Source organism: Beta vulgaris, chromosome 1, assembly GCF_026745355.1.
Source record: "Beta vulgaris subsp. vulgaris cultivar EL10 chromosome 1, EL10.2, whole genome shotgun sequence".
Classification (NCBI taxonomy): Eukaryota; Viridiplantae; Streptophyta; class Magnoliopsida; order Caryophyllales; family Amaranthaceae; genus Beta; species Beta vulgaris.
In genome coordinates, this window is record NC_079202.1 from 1,461,893 (window position 1) to 1,481,239 (window position 19,347).

The 19,347-nt window shown below is 37.0% G+C and overlaps 1 protein-coding gene across 2 annotated transcripts; it reads right to left on the reverse strand.

Annotated features, from left to right (window-relative positions):
- Nucleotides 1–3,141: 3,141 nt before the first annotated feature.
- Nucleotides 3,142–17,219, reverse strand: LOC104902159 (hypothetical protein). 2 transcript variants are annotated; one of them, XR_791326.4, is made up of 9 exons: nt 16,880–17,219; nt 11,649–12,367; nt 8,653–10,004; nt 7,911–8,086; nt 6,817–7,465; nt 6,649–6,730; nt 5,807–5,854; nt 3,926–4,581; nt 3,142–3,802 (listed from the first exon to the last, which is right to left on the reverse strand). XR_791326.4 is itself a non-coding variant. In XM_010689857.4 (8 exons), the coding sequence occupies exons 1-8, from the start codon at nt 17,187–17,189 to the stop codon at nt 4,378–4,380; spliced, it is 3,540 nt and encodes a 1,179-aa protein (XP_010688159.1). In that variant the 5' UTR covers nt 17,190–17,219; the 3' UTR covers nt 3,142–4,377. The 2 variants fall into 2 exon arrangements, 1 of the variants encoding a protein (XP_010688159.1); XM_010689857.4 differs by having other exon boundaries at nt 3,142–4,581.
- Nucleotides 17,220–19,347: the final 2,128 nt, after the last annotated feature.

The following is a 19,347-nucleotide window of genomic DNA, read 5'->3' on the forward strand; positions in this document are numbered from 1 at the left end:
TACAATCTACCGCTAACATACCCTACACTTCAGTTTCATTCTAACCCTCTCCATCTCAGCATGATGGACCTTCATTTCTTGAATAAACACCACATTTCTTGAATAAACACCACTTGGGGTTGTTCGTTTATAACAACACGCCGAAGCACATTGACTGCCGGGACGTTATTCATTTAGCACCGATGGTCCAAGAGGTGGGACCCGCTACTCCATCAGCAATTGTGGTGTCAACCAGAGTCTGAATCAGACTAGCATTTAGACCAAATTTTTTCTTTATTCCACAGTTTACCCCTTCCCGCTCACCCTCCTTTAGATCACCTTCTCTTTCTTTCCGACGTAATCCACATACACTCTTCTGTGTCTCCAGTTCAATGTCTCCCTCCCTAGCTGCCCTTTTCCGTCCTTTTTTCCTCCCAGCCTTGTCACCTCTTCCCTAGATGTGACTTCCTACAGGCTATGAGTATTGATCGCCAAGTTTGCTTTCTCACTCCCTCCACTCCCTTTGCCCACGTTTTACTCGATTACATCCACCCTTACCTCTTGGTTACCCTTCTCGCTCTCTAAAGTAAGAGCCACATTCCGTATGCTTGCCACATCCCTCACTTGTTGACACGCCTCCTGGGTTACTGCGGGTTTTGGTTTCGTTACAAACAATTTCTTCGCACATCCAGAATTCTTCATATACTCTTGTTGATGGACCCTTGCCGAACTTCACTTCCATGGTGAGGCTTTCATCCAATCCCATAATTTATGTTCGGTTCTTCCTCCTCCTTACAGGCGGCACAATCCTTCACCCCATGCCCAAGCATCCCACAGTGATAGCAAAACAAGGGAGGTCTCTCATTTAATTTCATAGAAATCTTCCTCCCCTCCCCTTAATTTCACTTTGACTTTCTGTAATAAGGGTTTTCTAACATCAATTTCAATATGCAGACGAATGAATTCATCAATGCCTAGAGATCCCGAACTATCCATTTTTACAAACACCCCAATCTTCTTTCCTAAAGCTTCAACATTGGTTAGGTTTAGCCGACCCTTGAAGGGTAAATTATAGATACGAACCCACATTGGCAGTTCAAAAAGATTCAATTCTGAAGGTCTAAAGTTACCTTGTATGTCATCAAAGATGATAGCATGTTTATTCAAGTGCCATGGCTGGCCTTCAACAACCCTATTTTTGTCCCACCAATGGTGAAATTAAAATATGAATGCGTTCTCCCCAATACTGCTAATGTCAACGCCATGCATTGGTTGCCAAACTTGTTGCATCGTGCTCATGAAGGCCTTCGCATTAATGGTACGCTTCGTCCATACCTTTCCCACCAAACCTAATTCAATCCTTGCATCGTCTTCCTCCTCGCCTTCGCCACTGTTCCACCATCAGAATTCTCTGCATTAACTTTCTTTTTTAGGGTTTTGGAAACTTGGTCAGTGTCATTGAGAATCGAGCGAGGGTCATCCCCACATAATGATTGGTTTGTAGTCTCCATTGAATTGAAACAAATGAATCATAATAAATCCCGAGGAAAATCTCGAGAATGAACCCCCCTAAACGAGGAAACCCTAGAAATCACCTAGACCACCCTCCCAAGGAAAACCTAGAGGAAACTTTTCATAATTCACACCAACTAGCATATTAGTTCAACTTTTCCCCTTGTACTTAATTAATGAATAATAATTTTTTCAGAAGTTTTCCTTTTCTTTTTTCACTCTAACGGTTAACGTTACCTTATACACAAGGAGATCCTTAATTGCTAACTATTAAATTAGAAAACTTTAGGTCCTTAAATGGCACTTAAATCGGAAAAGTAACTTATTTAGAGGGTGTTCAGTATGGAAAAACTTAATGTAAGAAACGGATTCAAAATAAGCTTTTCCATTTCTAGTTGTTTGGTATGAGTGTTACGTAACAAATACCGTTTCAAGAGGGAAACACAATCCCCCCATTTGTTACCCTTATCTAACTAGTGAAAACAAATCATATTTCCTTCCTCAATCATAAACCTCTCAATTGTTTCCATTCCACTATGATACCAAACAACTATTAAAGGTAACAATTATTATTTTCATTTTCCCTCCTTATCCAAATCATTTCCATTATGTTTCCTTTAATCATACCAAACGCCCCCTTATGACTTATGAGGGAACTTTAGAATGTAAAACAATCTGGAGAATGATACATGTACGGATGTACCCACCAAATAAACTACCCACTTGAAATAGACAATAAATATTTTATTTAAAGCTACTAAGTAATACTCCTTCCGGTTTTTTTTAGATGTAACATTGGACTTTTCACATTTTCCGAGGCACAACTTTGACCGATAATATCTCCAATTGTATAAAAGTAAAAATTCTAAAAAATATATATTTGGAAAGTGTATACCGTGACGAATCAAACAAGATCCCACATGACTATATTTTTTCTTATGTATAAATAACAATTAGTGGTCAAAGTGTAATGGATGAATAGTGCCCAAAGTCAATATGTTACATCTAAAAAAAACGGAGGGAGTATTCACTAATTATTAAATATTATCTATCTAATATTATCTCTAATAGATAGATAATAATTTTCCAAACAATTTCAATGGCTTTTGTTTTAGTATATAATATAGATTTATATGTTTAAGTTATAATGTGAGGAAAAATTGTAATATTAGAACACTTGACTTCAAGAAAAAAAGAAAAAAAAAGTACTCCTACGTTCCGTAATATAGTGCTCACATTTCTTTTTAGGTGTCCTAAAATGTTGTGTCTATATATTTTTGATCAATTTGTGTGTACTAATTTATCCTTGTTTTCTACACAAACATTCCAAAATACTCCAACCTTTCTTTCAAAATATATACCCCTATTTATTGATTTATACCATTCCAACGAACATGTATTACTTTTTTATTCTTTTTAAGGAAAAATGAAATAAAGAATTAATTGCAAGACAAAAGTACCAAAAAAACTTCCTTACGTTGTCAAAAAAACAAAAAAAAAAACTTCCTTAAATATATTTATTTGAGAAGTCTTAGTACTCATTCCAATTTCCTTAATTCCCGTGAATATAAGAAATAAACATTATATTATGAAACAGAAAGAGTAATCAATACAATAGTGAAAATGGGACTACAATAAACTTCTTGTAGATGATGTGAACAAATACTTATAATAAACTTATTTAATCCACGAAAATTCCGTCTTAGTAAGATAATCCTAGCTTTATACTCCCCCGTCTCAAAATATAGTTCATTGTTTCCATTTTGATTGTGTCTGTAAATAAACAAAAAGTCTTTGCTTTCCTCTAAAATTCTACTACTACTTTTCTATCCAAAAAAAAATAGAATCAAAAACTATATTTTAAAACGAAGGAAATATTACACCAAAATTATAACTTGATAATTTCTAAAACATCATCCCTATCCATGTTTATGTTCTTTTCTTCAATGGAAGTATTGAGATCACGTTTTCACAGAAACCCCAAGATTATAACAACTCGTTACATGTTGAGGAATCAGAACTAATGGTGGTCACCTCAATATAGCATTCATACAAGAGATGCGACACTTTCTATGTAATCATACACGTTGAAGAGCAATCAAGCTGCCTGAAGCAATTTATACCGCTGCAATGTTCTTCAGCGCAGCTGGGAGCCTCAAGTTCGCAGTGTTACTCAAAACAGAAGATAAATAAGAAGTCGTTGGATGTATTTACTCATATACAAAATCTTGTCCAGGCGACGAGGCAAGTTGTTTCTCAAACGCAATCTTGCCCACGAGACCGATGCCTTCTCCTTGGCTACAACCCGCACCTATATTCAAATTGTAACTAAAGCACAAATATATGCCAATCGACTCGATACATTTGAATCTTAAGAACTTGTCAAGTTATAACCACAAGACAAAGCAATTTACATTTGCGTAGGAGAACTAACCTGCGGAGGGTTGCATGGTCGCTGATGCTAAACTGTGGCGGTGCTAACAAAAATTTACATACTACTACAGTAATCTTTGCGAATAAATGCAGTCCATGTTGCCTAACATAATGAACCTTATTCAACTTTGACAGTACCCTCATTGTAGGAACTATTCAACAGTTCAAAGGCAACTCATATTTCTGCTCGGCCTCTTTATCTGATTACTGTGCAATAATTGAGGGACATATCTGCTGCTACTTAAGCTTCCAAACTTAGATTCAACTAAAGCTCAGCTCCATATACTGGACTTACATCAATAGCAGCAAATTTGCTAAATGGTTGGTGACTGTGATCTAAGTGATCAAGCTTCTCACTCCCTTTATATTCACACGCACAACCAGTGCAACATCATTTCCTCTTAACATACATGCTCTCCAAAGGTCTTCCAAACAAGCCCCAAACCTAACAAACTACGCACATTCCAAATTTGCTTCCTTCGGCAAAACCACAGTGAAAAGGCAATCAGAGGCGCTTGACTTTATAGAAAGCATTGAACAAGCCTCTGGTGAGCAGGGAAGAATGAAAAGCAGTCTAGCCCACATAGCTTTAGAGGCTGGGATCTTAATAACTCCAGCACATCCTCTCTGCTTCAGATACGAGATGAAGTCCTGAAACTGCAGGAAGAGAATGATAGATAGAGTAAGCTGCTGCTTACAAGTTATAACCATCAAACTCACTATTCTGGGTAAGAAGCAAAGGTGCACATGAGCTAACAGAAAGGGAAAGTAATACCAATGAAAAGTTGCTGATGAGATCAGCCATCACAGCACAAGCTACAATTATTATACAGGAAATCACTACAAGATTATGACATTTAATCACAATAGGAAGTTTGAAATTTCTTCAATCCTAAAACAAGCAACGTCAACCACCACTCCGACCATCAAGAACAATTCTGCCATTGGTAGGAAGGTACAGAAGTACATACCTTACACTATCGGCGATCCAAGTCTACTAAGAGACTGGCTCTGAATCAGGGAAAAGAGACAGTGATATCACATTATCAATATCCAGAAAAGGCAAGGGAGGTAAATGATGGTGACAGATTCTGACTAAAATCAGAGACCAGGAACATGATAACATAACCCTGTAACATTCTCTTGAAGTGAACATGCTGTAGGTTTACGATATCATATTCTTGATATATACTACCTCCGTTTCAAATTAATTGTTACACTTTGACATTTTACACTATTCACAAATTGCACTTTGACCCTCGTTTGTGATTTATACGTGAATAAAAACATAGTCATGTGGGATCTTGTTAGATTCGTATTAGTATGTATTTTATTAATATGTACTTTTTATAATTTTTACAAATACAAAACTAAAGATATATGTCCTCAAAGTTTTGCATTGGCATGCGTGAAAAGTGTAAGTGTAACAATTAATTTGAAACAGAGGTAGTATAAGCCTAGAACATATACCAAAAGATGCCTAATCACAGAAGTAAACCTTTTGTGCAAGTGAGGTTGTTCCATCCACTCGAAATTTCTTTAACAATTCCCTTATAAGACACCAGCAACATCAAAACAACAAGAAAGTAAGCCAGATATGACAGAGAGTCTGCCAATGAGGCAAAGGAAAACATCTCATGATTTTAGCGGATTCCTTTCCAGTCAATTTAATCTTTACTATGACATCCATTTGATGGTCTAAAACAGATTTTCAAAGCCAACCCATCACCACAAGCCCTACAATTCCACAGAGTGGAAATTTTATATGTATCATGCTATAAAAAGAGAAAAAGATCCAAGCTAGTGTAGCCATCTCGTATAGATAAAAGATAAAATAAATGAAATATAGATAATGTAAGCATGTTTCTGCATGGTAACTTACTCCTTTTTTATCAGCAGCCGAAGATGGGACAAGCAGGCATACCTCCCTCTGCTCCACAGCAAAAGACCAGTCAGAATTACATTTTTAGAATCTCAACCACAAAAAAACTTGCTGCTCAGACAGAGATCGCAAGTATAAGAAGCACCTCCCAATCCACTCACAGAAAAACAGGACAACGGACCGAGAGAAAAGACAAAGAAGTCAGCACATGTAGCATAGCACAAAACAATTGGCAGAATTTTCAAAAAATGCAATAAACTTAGTTACCCAACCAATTTTCTCTCATTTATGGGGAGTTTCCTAAAACAAAAGAAGTTCAGCAGAAAAAAAATGCACAATAGAAGTTGCAGATGATGTAAGATCTGAACATAAAAAGAGAATATATATACTAGGTCAACATTTCATTATATTTCACAACAAAGCACTTGATGTCCCATAGTTGTCAACTAGCGGCTCAGATTGATGTCATTATGTGGATAAGCAAAAGGACATAGACCAATCCTATTAAAAAATGGCAAAACTTTGTATCAACATCAAACAGCTCTGACACATATATCCATCAGATGGAAAAAACTGAGCTATTGGAATTTCTTATCGAATCATCAGCATTCTTTATGGATAACAAAAGGTAACACCTTGCGTCCTTGCCTTTCCAGTATGTGTGTGTGTGTGTGTGTGTGTGTGTAGGGGGAGGGGGTTGTCAAATGATAAATACAATCTATAATCTGTCTGATAATTTGATAATGGCATGCTTGGAAGTGTCATTTTCTCACACCCGATGTAAACTAATGCTTTCTACTTTCAGAATGCTTAGATTTGACAGAGACAAGCAATTGACTCACTCTAGATGATGGGGTGTTGGTAAATGTAGCCTTAACATGACGAAAATCTGTGCGTTTTGTCATGTCCAATTTTGCTGGCCACCTGCAAAAGCAAATGTCTGTCATCAATAGTGAACATCATCTAGAAGATGCCTAGTTCAGCTTGTTTATTCAAATAGAAGTCCTTACCCAGAAGGCTCTGACATAGAGATTGTATATTTACAAAGATCTGAATCAACTCTATGTGCGTAAATATTACAGTAATGAACTCCACTTTTTGATAATGTACCCTGCCACTGAATTGGCATACTGCCTACTCCACTAATCATGTCGGAAGGTTCAGTAGCAGGTGGGGGTGGGTTCATTGTAGGCGGTGGTGGAGGTGGCGGAGGAGAACAGGGAGGAGGAGGAACCATAGGTAATGGAGGCGGTATTTCAGGTTGAGGTGGTGGCATTGATGGTAAAATAGGCGGTGTAATTGGCTGGGGAACCATTTGATTATATGGGTGAATACCACTTCCTGATATCTGTGACAATGGGGTCAGAGAAGCTTGAGCAAAAGGTGGGAGAATGGAATTATTATGTACATTAGTAGGTAAAACATTTGCAGAAATTGCATTTAGAGGCATGTGATGGCTCAAACCCTGTGCATCCCACAAACTGGTAGGTGGTGGATAAACAGGTTGCATGTAAGGTTGAGTCTGAATAGGCTGAAGTGTTGCATTTGTAGGTCCTTGGGTTGCTACAGGTGTGCAAGTGACACTTCCTCCAGCAGGTTGCAATTCAACCTCAGGTCTCCCATATAACCACATCTGTCCCGACATACAAGGCGCATAACCTAAAAAAAATCTTCAATTAATGATTGAACTAAACAAGCCTCCACCAAGGCAAAAGAAAAAATAAAAATAAATAAAAACAGTAATGGCTAAGCTAATTTTTCTAGCAAAATCAGAAGTTGAATAATTTTTATGATTCTCAAGTAATACCAGATAATTGATACTTCTCTGTTTTTCTTTTAATTGCACCATCTCTTTTTTTTTTTTTCAAGTCTGACAAGAAGCTTCTTTGAACGTCAATATCTCTAATTGCGTAAAAGTAAAAATTATAATTTGATATTTGGAATCTTTGCATTGAGACGAATCCAACAAGAGTACAAGACCCCACTTGACTATGTTTTTTTATATAATGATATGAGATAGCTTAACAAAGTTGATTGATGAATAGTGTCAAAAACGATAAATGGTGCAATAAAAAAGAGGAAGTATAATTCTAAGAGCACCAACCTTGGTTGCTCCCTACACCCCGTGTATCAATGCAACCAGAAGCCGCCATATTTAATTGTGAGCCTTGTCCACTTCGTAAAGTCAATCCCTGCTTCTCAAAACCTGCTTTAGGCGATAAAAATTCGGGACGGATGCCTTCAGGATTCATCGTAAAAGGCACACTAGCATTATGCATCCTGTATTTTAAAATTGTGTGAGAAAACCCCATCAAGAAATACAAAGCATGTCCTTCAAAAACTAAACTTCACAATAAAAAAACTGCTGGTCAATAATTTTAAAAGATTTATCAATACAAAAGAGCCCATGCATGCTCCAGACCATGACTTAAGATCAATGTCAAGCAATGAAAAATAATGTATTAGTATGCTCATAGCAACTCCAAAAGGAGAAGGCGGAGAAAGAGGGTGTAGAGCATCATGAGCAACTTAAGTAAGAGAATCGATATATAAGAAAACATTTTGAACTTGCCAGTCATAGCAACTCGGCATTGAAATTTAGAAGCTTTTAGTAAAATTATTGAAACAAAATACTGATACAAGATCACTGACATGAAAAGCATCGACTTTGAAATAGCCTAATTAGGGAAGGGAATAGAAAAATGATAAAAATAAAACACTGAGGATAGATCTAATTACAAATAGGTAATAATCCATCCAAGTTCCTAGTCTTCTTCTATTTTTTCTCTTTTTCTTTTTTCTTGGGAGGTGGGATTGGGGGAGGGGGTGGAGGGGGAGAGTCAAACCTGTTAGATGGGCTCCCAACTGTATGACCATGAGGGGAACCAAGTGAGGTGTTGCACATCCCGAAGGAACTGCTGATAGGAGCAGGACCAACATTCCAAAAACCAGAACAAGGTCTTGACATGTCAATTCCAGCACCAGCTGCCGGAAAACAGGCCGTTCCTCTGCGGAACTGCCTTACACATGCCATCGCGTTCGCAGCTTCTTCAGGAGTATCAAACTCCATAATTAAAGCAGCTTCACTGGTTAATTCAGTAACCTGACGAGGCCCTCTACAAATGGCCTTCATTGTTTCATTTATAATCTCATCTTTCGTCCATGGATTCAACACATTCCCCACAAACACATGGCAACTGGAGCCAACGGCCACACCATTGACAGCTCCTCTTGTTCCCAACCCAATATCGATGAATTTGACACGAACCTGGTAACCCCAGGGAGAATATCTTCGCATGAATTTCCGAGCGTTAATGGCATCAATAAGACTGCTATACTCTACCAGAGCAAATCCTTTGACTGCAAAAAATGAGAAACTGTCTATAGGACCAAATTTCTCAAGCTCAAATCTTACTGCAGCCTCAGATGTATCAGGGGTGAGAGAACCCAACCAGAGCTGTCTAGAAGCAGAAAACACATCCATCGCAGCAGGGTCCCCATCTGAAAACCAAATGATATGGCTTGATGCAGATGGGTAAGGTACGGCAGTATTGCTTCCGTAAACAGCATTAACTCCCAGACTACTAGAGAATCTCAAGGCATCTACATTCATAGGTTGATTTTTCTCATGTCGCGCTGCCTGATCCCGCTGTTCAAAACATTCCATCTTAATGTGAGATGGTTTTCCTGACAGCGGTGAGAGTAACTGGTCACCATGGTTGTCCTTAGCCATGGGCAACCAACCATGGCACTTATCTCCCTGCTCCTTGCTGCCAATTTCCCTACACTTGGACCCTCCACTATCATAATTAGAGCTAGTGTTCGAGTGGTGATCACTTTCAAGTGAACCCATGGAGCTATGTCGTCTCAAAATCTGCCCTGAAAGTTTATTAGCCAACTCATCCTTGTAGGACTTATCATGAATTTGCAAAGAAGAATCTTTTCCAGATGCTTCACAAAGAACCCCACGTTGACTAGAGATCCCATGGACCAGATACTGCCTGTTAACGTATTTGGATGATTCTGAACCTTCGTCATCACTATCTTCTACAAATTCTTGGACTTGTTCAGTAAAAGATTCAAATATATCCTGAAAAGCACCAGTGACCTGAGACACAGCTTCAGAAGATGCTGATTTCTGAAACTTCCGGTACCTAGAAAATATCCACTTCTTCAAGGAAGGATCTCCGTGAAGCACCTGAAGCCAGAAAAAAAAATAAGTAAAACTAGAAAAAGAAAAGGAATAATTTGATATAGCTCCTTATGAACATTATGGTACATGACCACATATAACCAGGAACTCCAAACTAACCAAACAACACCCCCCTCCCCGGAAGTCGAACTTCAAGAAACTCCTCTTAGATTAATGAAAGAGACTTAAAATGACTGAGTTGCATAGAACGAAGATGACTCAAATCCCCTCGATATAGTAACCAGAACAAAAATGCAGAGCAAATTAGAATATTTCCAGTGATGAACGGGTAACGCATAAGAACGAGGAGGGAAACAACAGCTGGAAACGGCTGCTAATACCCGGCAAAACTTCTACCTCGAGCCCACGCAATGGAGCCGTAGACAATCAAGTGCAATCCAATCCACGAAATAATTAGATCTATGGACAGCGTCGTTGTGGTAAAAAGGTTGTAATGCCAAAGGAATCATCATAGCGATCCATAACAAAACACCAATAGTGAGATCAGCTTGAACAAGGTAAAACGGATTGCCTTCTTATTGGATGATCATGATACTTTCCAAAAAATCAAAATTCTTCACCAATGGAGGAACAATATCACCATATTTGTTCAATAAGATACCAAATTGGGATTTTCGATAGCATAACAAAATTTCTAAGCCAGATGAAGATATTGCGTTTATTTATTAGTGACATCCACTCTCTTCGAGAAAAATCTTTTTATTTGTATGTTTGATTCTTTACTTGCCAAAGAAGAAACATATTTATAAGAAAGCGGTAAAGAAAAATGAAAGACACCCAATTTTGCATAAATGCTCCGTTTGGTAGGGCGTATAACATTTTCTTGGAAAACTGTTTTCATCTATTAATGAAGGAAAAATTATTTTCCTTCCTTTTCCTTGCACACTCCTCTCACTACCTCCTTACTTTCCCTTTTATTTTCATTTCATCATCTTTCTTACATGGAACCAAACAACGAAAAACTAATTTGGGATTGTATTTCCATTGTAAATTGTTTTCCATGAGAATTATCTTACATTGAAAATATTTTACCCCCAACCAAACAGAGCCAAAACGATAAACCTTAAATAGAAAAGAAAATGAGCCATAAGAGTAAAAATTTGTTGTAAGCAACATAGAAGAAAAAAAGGAAAAGGAAACATACATCTATTAATTAGTCACGAATAGCCAAAGAAAAAGCACAAGCGTACACTCCCGTCAACACCACGGAATCAATGAATATTTCGTTTAAGGGTTGGTTTCTTCGGAGAGAGAGAACGGCGTACTACCTCCGTTTCTCAATACATGCAACATTTTCGTCTTTAGATGTTCCACAATACATGCAATATTTCCCTATTTGATAAGTTTTTAAGCATTAAATGACTTATGTACTCTTACGTTTGATAATCAACAAAACTAATCACATGGGCAAATCAAAAGGAACACTCTCTCTCCTCCTCCTTGGTTCTTGTGCCAAAACAAAATGTTGCATGTATTAAGAAACGCGGGTAGTATGTCGCTTAACCTGTTAGCCATCACACATAATGTCATATTCTTATATTACCAAATTATCAAAATATCACTCGTTTCGTTCTTTGCTTGAGATGTAGTCCTAGAGATATAGAGGTTTAAGTCAAATAAAAACCTTACCAGTCCTAGCAAACAGCTTTTTTGATCACCAACAGACTCTGCCCCTTCACCATCCTCTTTAAGAGCATCTGATCCTTTACAATCGGTGCTAGCTTCAGGCTCACCACCTTCGTCATTCACATTAGTGGAATTAAGGCCATCATCAATATTGAGTACACAACACAGCTGAGCAAGAATGTACTTTCCTTCTCTACAAAATCCATCTGCTGCATGAGTGCTGAAGAGCTCAAAGCAAGCAGCAATTAAGTCTTTAGGGCAAAGAAAGAAGATCCTAAGAAGACATAAAGCTTTTAACTTCAATAATTTAAGTAATGGAGATATTTCTTCTTCTAAAATGCTCTGCTTTAACTGAATAAAAATTTCACCAGAACCTTGCATCTTAAGGCCATCTTTATCTATAATTTGAAAAATATCTTTGCCATCGACTGATGATGCAAAGAATGCAGCAGCATTGAGGAACACAGCAGAGCAGATTCCTCGGATAACTGATGATGAAGGTGCCTCTACTGAGGCTGTACAGCATATATCAACCAAGCCAGTAACACAATTTTTAGCAGTCTCGAAAGAAACTCCATCAACATCCTCCCCTCTGCTTATCACAGGCACACTCCAATTATGCATATTAATTACAACTTGTGCAGCAGCTTCAAGAGCTGTAGGACAGTATGATCTGTACCGAGGGATGAACTCAGATAAAATACGCTGAACACTTGCACAACCTGCAGCAAGAGGCACAATAATGAGTACATTGAAGATCAAGCTAATTGTCCTAGTAAAGAAATTAGCAGCCCATTGTGATAACTTCTTACAGTTGACAGCTAACACCAAATCAATTAAGGAAGAGGATAAAAGTAAGATACAGTGGCAATCGAAGGTGTGCATTTCCTCCACAATATCCAAAGTATCTCTTTTTTGGTATCCCATTGGAGGTTGATAATGCATCAAGGATCGGTTTGGTAATAGATGCGTGAACCAAGACACTTCAAAGGTAGATGTCATAATCTTTTTTTTTCCATACATCACATTTGTCGATGACATCAGAGAAAGTGTCAACAAGAAAATAGAACTTCGAAAGATATTTTGGAGTCAAGTAATTTAAGACTGCAAAGGGTGAAAACGTAATTACAATGATACTACTTCAGAGGTGAAAGAGAATAGGGATAACTCCTCCTTTGGAGAACTTCTTTGGATAAGGAAGGGGGGGGGGGATGAAATTCAACGGCAAAAACAAAGAATACGAACTTGACGCCAGAAGTCCATGAATCAAGAAAACAGAGAAGATAACTTTGATCATGCAATACATAATAGAGGGAATCACCTATAACATCCCGCCCGCGTAGTTGCTTAACTCGCTTCTAATCCAATCCGTAATTCTTTAATCATGCATGAGTTACGCCTCTAACGGTGTGGACTTTACTATAATTACCTCCCAATAAGAGGGAAAGTAGCTTCATGATATCATAGTTATCCTTCTTCATATCAAAAAAAAGTAACTACTAACTATTACATCCTATTCTAGAGGTTGTAATTCACAGGAAATGTGATACAACCTCTAGAATAGGATGTAATAGTTAATAATTACTTTTGTTGATATGAAGAAGGATAACTATGATATCATGAAGCTACTTTCCCTCTTATTGGGAGGTAATCATAGTAACGTCCACACCGTTAGAGGCGTAACTCATGCATGAAAGAAGAATTACGGATTGGATTAGAAGTGAGTTAAGCAACTAAGCGGGCGGGCTGTCACAGGTGGTATCACAAATTCCCCATGAGCCAAAGGAGGAGTGATATACACTACTCACTCCATTTAGTAAACAAAGAAGACCCCGGTCATGGAAAATCCTATCATTCTTCTCCAACAAAAGGACATACCTCTTGTCACAAAATATTATGCTCACCCTTAAGTTAATCAGAACGGTTATAATATTCTAGATTGAGTTCTAAAGATATCTTAGGCCAATTGGCAATGATAGACAGATGAAAACATCAAAAGTCACATTAACAAATGGCTAAAGTATGACATGCATTACATATCCTATCTATAAAGATAACATTCTTTCCTTTGTCCCTAGATAATTGCCGACGTTCGACTTTTTAAGAGAAAGTTGACAAATTGACCTAAAGCTTAGGAAGAAAGAGTAGCCTCTCAAAAGGGAGATCAAAGTGACCAAGCACGATCAGTTGCTTACCAAAAATACAAACCTATGCAAAGTCGTAAGGAAATTATGGGGATGACGCCTACCTAGTATCGGAAGATCAAGGAAGTTGACAACCAGTTAATGATAGGAAGCGAGCTACCAAAGCCCCTACGAACACCAACCTTTGTTAAAATGGTCCTCCATCATTTAATTCCATCATTCCACCATAATTGTAAAATATAAACTCACAATATTATCTAAGTATATCTTCACATAAACTTTGTTATGTTAAGGTGTGGAAGACCGATTTCACAATTTGGTGGTGCACTAGGATATAAAGAAACCAATGGACTTTTAAGGGTTTAGCAGCCACTTGTCAAAATTTCAACTTCCAATTTTTAACATTTTTAGACACCAATGAATATTTAAGGGGTTAGCTTCCATTCGCCCTAACATTTCATATTCCAATTATTAAGGGTTTTGCATAGATGAAGTCAAGTTCTACGATGGCCCAATTGTCTTCGACATTTGGTTTAATGTTTGAAATTCCCATATCCAACAATTGAACAAATTTCCAAACGATGATTCCAAAAGTGATCCATGAGACTATTCACTCGTGATGAGGCCATACGATATTGAGCAAGATAATCTATTTCCAATCTTTGTCCTTGCTAACACTCATGTTCTCTAGAAAACTTTCAAGCTTAAAGAAATCGTGGAATAAATAAAATGTGCACAATCTTGAGCCTAACTTATTTCTATACACAAACCACTTGGCAGGAATATTTTCCGCATTAAAAGGCGTCCACTTGCACTACCTCTGGAGTATCTCATAAATGAGTCTTAGCATTAATGGCAAAGTCCTTTTCCCTAAAGATGGACAACAATAAGGAAGTTTTCTAGTTAGAGACTTAGAGAAGTAGGTAACTTCAACACTCAACTTCTAAATTTTATGTTTTGGTAACCCTAACTTCTTACAATAATCATACGGCTACTCTTAATATCAATTTCTAATCTTAGTTATGCAACTAAATTTGGTGGTGGATTTTAGGATTTCAAGGTCGACTTGGCACCATTGGCCCAACCTTCATAATACTCCTTATGATCTTGTTTAGTCTTATGGATCGAATTTCTCAATCATGAAGTAAACTTCAACGTTATTACACACAAAGAGAAAAATATTAGTTGTCATGTGGGATCTAATTAGGTTTGTTTCATTATGTTCAATAAAAAAAAAAAAAAAACAGTACATCCTACTTTTTCGCACATATATAGTCAAATTTATTCATGACTGAAGTTTGCATATAAAACTATGAAAAATCAACCAAAAAAAATAGAATACAGGGAGTAATATAAAGGGAAATATGAATAGTTTAGAAAGTATTACATTTGAAAAGCCATTCAAAACTATATCATGTTGTAGCATTCATAAGATAGGAGTAGATAGAATGAAACAAAAGAAAAAAGAATTACTTATCAAGTTACCCAACTAATGGCTCACTCAAGAATAAGACAAGAGCCGAAAATAGAATTACTTTGCAATAAGCTCTGTAAGAAAAATAGAAACAACACATAAGTGGGCATGTTCCGCTCCAAACCCATTACTCGGTCGTAAAATACCATCTTTTTCAATTAAAATATCATAATATAAAAATTGATGCTTCACAGCTCCTAGTCAATCACTCACCTGCCTAAACCCTTCACACATTTCCCTCTTTTACAACTTACAAGCACCTCAATCAAACAGAGGACTGGTAGCCGGCAAGGCGGCAACACCTCAATCAAATCAAGTTCCAAATTTTGAATGCATCAAATTCGCACATAATCTAAAGACCAAAACGAAGAAGTAAAAAAGGAGAAGTATGTGCAATGAGGGGTGAATAAAAAGAAAGAGAAATGAAATTCTAAAGAGAAATTTTTTCAGTTCGGGTGATAAAAAAAAAACGTCATTGTGAAGTTAAGATTCTATTTTTCCTTTTCGGGGTAGCATATGCCACTCCTTGCTACTACACAGATTATAAAAGTTCCCAGACTAGAGCCACACTACACAAACATGATGGCCTAAAAGCACCAAACATGACAACAGGAGTGTGTCACAATACTATTCAAAGAACTCTTTTCCCACTATTCATGAATAAGTTGAGTAAAAACTTGATAAGCTGCCAAATTGACGATCTTGCACTTACTTGATAACAACATAGTAAGACATAAGCAAACAAAATTACTGGTTTGTTCACAAGTATCAATCTATAAACTGGCAAATGATATTACACACATGCACCAGGATTCAGGGCAGCACAAATAACAAATTGGCCATATGTACACAAAGGGGTCTATAAAAATCTGAGAGGTAAAAACCTAAAAGAGTGCAAGATCCAATTCTCTCCCTGTCCAAATGTTTCTTCAAAAAACGGCATGAAGTGATTTTTCATTCATACAAAATATTCATTTTGTCATTTTATTTACATGAGTTCTAATCTAATAATACAACTGAATGATCTTTAACAGAAAAACAAAAGTTAATCTTGGTATCTAAAAGTCAGATTTACAAAGAATAGCATACCTAATTCAAACATAGCATGATAACTTGCACATAAACACTCCAATTATCGTGCTTAATCCCACATTAATTATTATTCCCTTTTACCATTACATCAAATAATCCCATCACAAACTAAGCAAATTACGTCAACGTTGAAAACCAGAAAAAGTGATTTTCACTTTTCAGTTGTCAATTTTCAAAATCATCATGTTCCCAATAAATTTGACTAATTTTTTATATATGACCCTACCCAAACAATTCAAATCTCTACTATATATAGCAACTACCTACTTTAATTAAACAAAAAAAAAAATTAAGATCACCATAACGCACGTATAACGTGCATATAAGACTAGTTACATACAACCAAAATATAAATTGTAACATAATATAAACCTCTAATCACAGACAATTCCTTGTTTTCCACCCCATCAGTTCGCTAGTAAAATTCCCGAAGAAACAACGAATTCAATTCTAATTTGATAAAATCAAGGAGCAAAAACCCTAGAAAAACCCTAAGAAAACGGAGGAAAGAGAAAGACACAAACCTCGAGAAGCGGAGATGAGAGATAGATAAGATTGCTCAAGCTCCGACATATGACGAGGATCACTGCCCAAGAAGATGCAACGTTTAATGGTCTTGTAATTCTCGTATACATTGCGAATTTCTTCCTGGTTACGCCGCCTTCGCTGAATTTCTTCGTGCGGTAATTGTGGCGGAGTTTGCGGCGGTGGTGGTGGTGCAGATTCTTGCGGTGGAGGAGGTGGTGGTTGTGGTGGTGGTTGTGACGGAAGAGGTGGTGGTGGTGAAGATTCGTAGAGCTTTCGCTTCTTTAGAGGCTGCTCTGTCGAAGACATAATTGATGGAGATACAAATGACCAAACGTTTGCCGTCCAACCTATTAAAAGCAAAAAAAAATAATTGGACCCTGTTTTTCTTTCTAATCACTAATTACTAGCAAAAGATTATTAAAAGTGTGTTAAGCCAAAAATAAATATAAAAAAATATTGGGGTGTTTATTTTAGGATTGTTAATAATGATCTAACTCGCGATTCGTTCGAATATTCGATCCAACTTTTTTGAATTTGTTTCGGGACAATTGTGGATCACGATTTTTTGTTTTCAGGTATTCGGAATATCTGTTTTTAAAAAAAAAAAAATCCTAAGTAAAACTACTAATGAACTAATGGCTGGAGTAAACCGAAGGCCTTCATTTTTCATACCTTAAACGTTGCGCTCGCCATTAATTCTCTCTCTCCACAATGTGACTGATCGACACTCGCCACCGGTCCACCACAGTCTAGTCGGCTGTCGCAACCATAATCGGAGATCAATCAGCGACATCGCGAGGCCCACCACGACATAACGACGGCCACCTCACTTCTTCTTCTTTATCCGTGAATGAAATGAGCTATATCACTTCTTCTACTTCTTTATTTTGTTGTTTCTTGTCATTTACAGTATCACATAGTCATTTATTAGTTATTATTAGGATTTAGGATTTTCGTACATCACTTCATTCCTGTTAGATTTTAATTTATTTACTGGCTTGCTTTCAGAAGTTGGATGATTAACATCTTTTTTTCCTACTTAACTTACTTGCTTTTGGGAGTTGGATCATTGTCAATGGATAATGCATGTCAAAAAAGGCCCAAAACCGTTCAAAATGGATCCTTTTTAAAAAAAATCGGATATCTGGATTAAGATCTATAAATTTTGAATATTCAAAATTTTCAAAATCAGGTTCGGATCACATTTTACCGCAAGTAGCTAGTACTCAACTCGACTAATATATAGTCGTAGATGAATATTTATGAAATTGAGTCAAACTCGACTCAAGCGTTGACCGAGTTCAGTTCGAGTTGCTCATAACTAAGAAAAATTTGATTGAACACCTTTTGTTGAAAGCGTAATGGGTTGAGGTCTTAAGTAAAGAATTAAAAAAAATAGATGATATAATGTCGTGTTACTCCACCTTATGACTTTTCAAATGTTAGTTTTTTTTTATATGTTTGCTCTAGCATTCTCGCCATTTAGAATTAATCTATTTGTTTAAGTTACCAAGCATTTGCTTAGTTTTTTTTATTAAGGAAGAATTAGTTTCAATATTAGACAAACTATAGCATGAAATTATAATATAAGTATAATATTATAATAATAAGTTATTATCGAGCTCAATTGTGGCTCGTCAGTTCGACTTGTTAAGGTGTTATTGTAGCCTTAAAATCAACGGCTATGGAGGTGACACGTGGCCTCATCGCCACCTTACAAGTGGCATGTACTTGTACTGGTAAAGTACATGGGTCAAAAATTTAGATGGGCTAAAGTACACTTTTCTGAGGAAAAAAGTGTACTAACAAGCTTCATTGTGGCACAAACTTGTACTTAGGCCCAGTAAAGGTAAAGCCTATTTCTGTAAAAAGGTGAGGTGTACTGACCAATCAGCACCTGCCACGTGACAACATTATTGCTTAGCCAATCAGATGCTCCCAAATTAGGATGACATCAAGGTACAACAGTCATTTCAAACAGTATAAATAGTCCTTGAAATCAGGGGAAATGTACGTTTTTCAGAGCATAATACTGTTATTCTGCCATAAATTCTCTCTCTCTCTCTCTAAAATTTCCTTCATATCTCTGATATCTGACTTAAGCTTCGGAGGGGGAAATACCACCCAAACCTCCAGGGTGGGTCCCTTTCTTACAGGTTTCAAGGCAGACCTCAGGTCCGGAATACGAGCTCAGGTGTTGTTGCACAAGTCTCCAAATTGAGAACCTACTGTTGGGAGTTGTAGTATTGATTTACTAGTTTTGCATTACGTAACATGTGTGGTGTTGAGTCGAGTCAACTTGAGTTAAGCTTTTATTGAATAAGTACGAGTTACTATCTAGCAACACAATTCTATTACCGCCCTAGGTGTTAAAGAAGCACTTGAGTTATTTTGAACAATATTACTCATAAATTTCCTAGACTATATTACCCTCTTGCTCTTTTTTCTTCAGCACCTAATTCGT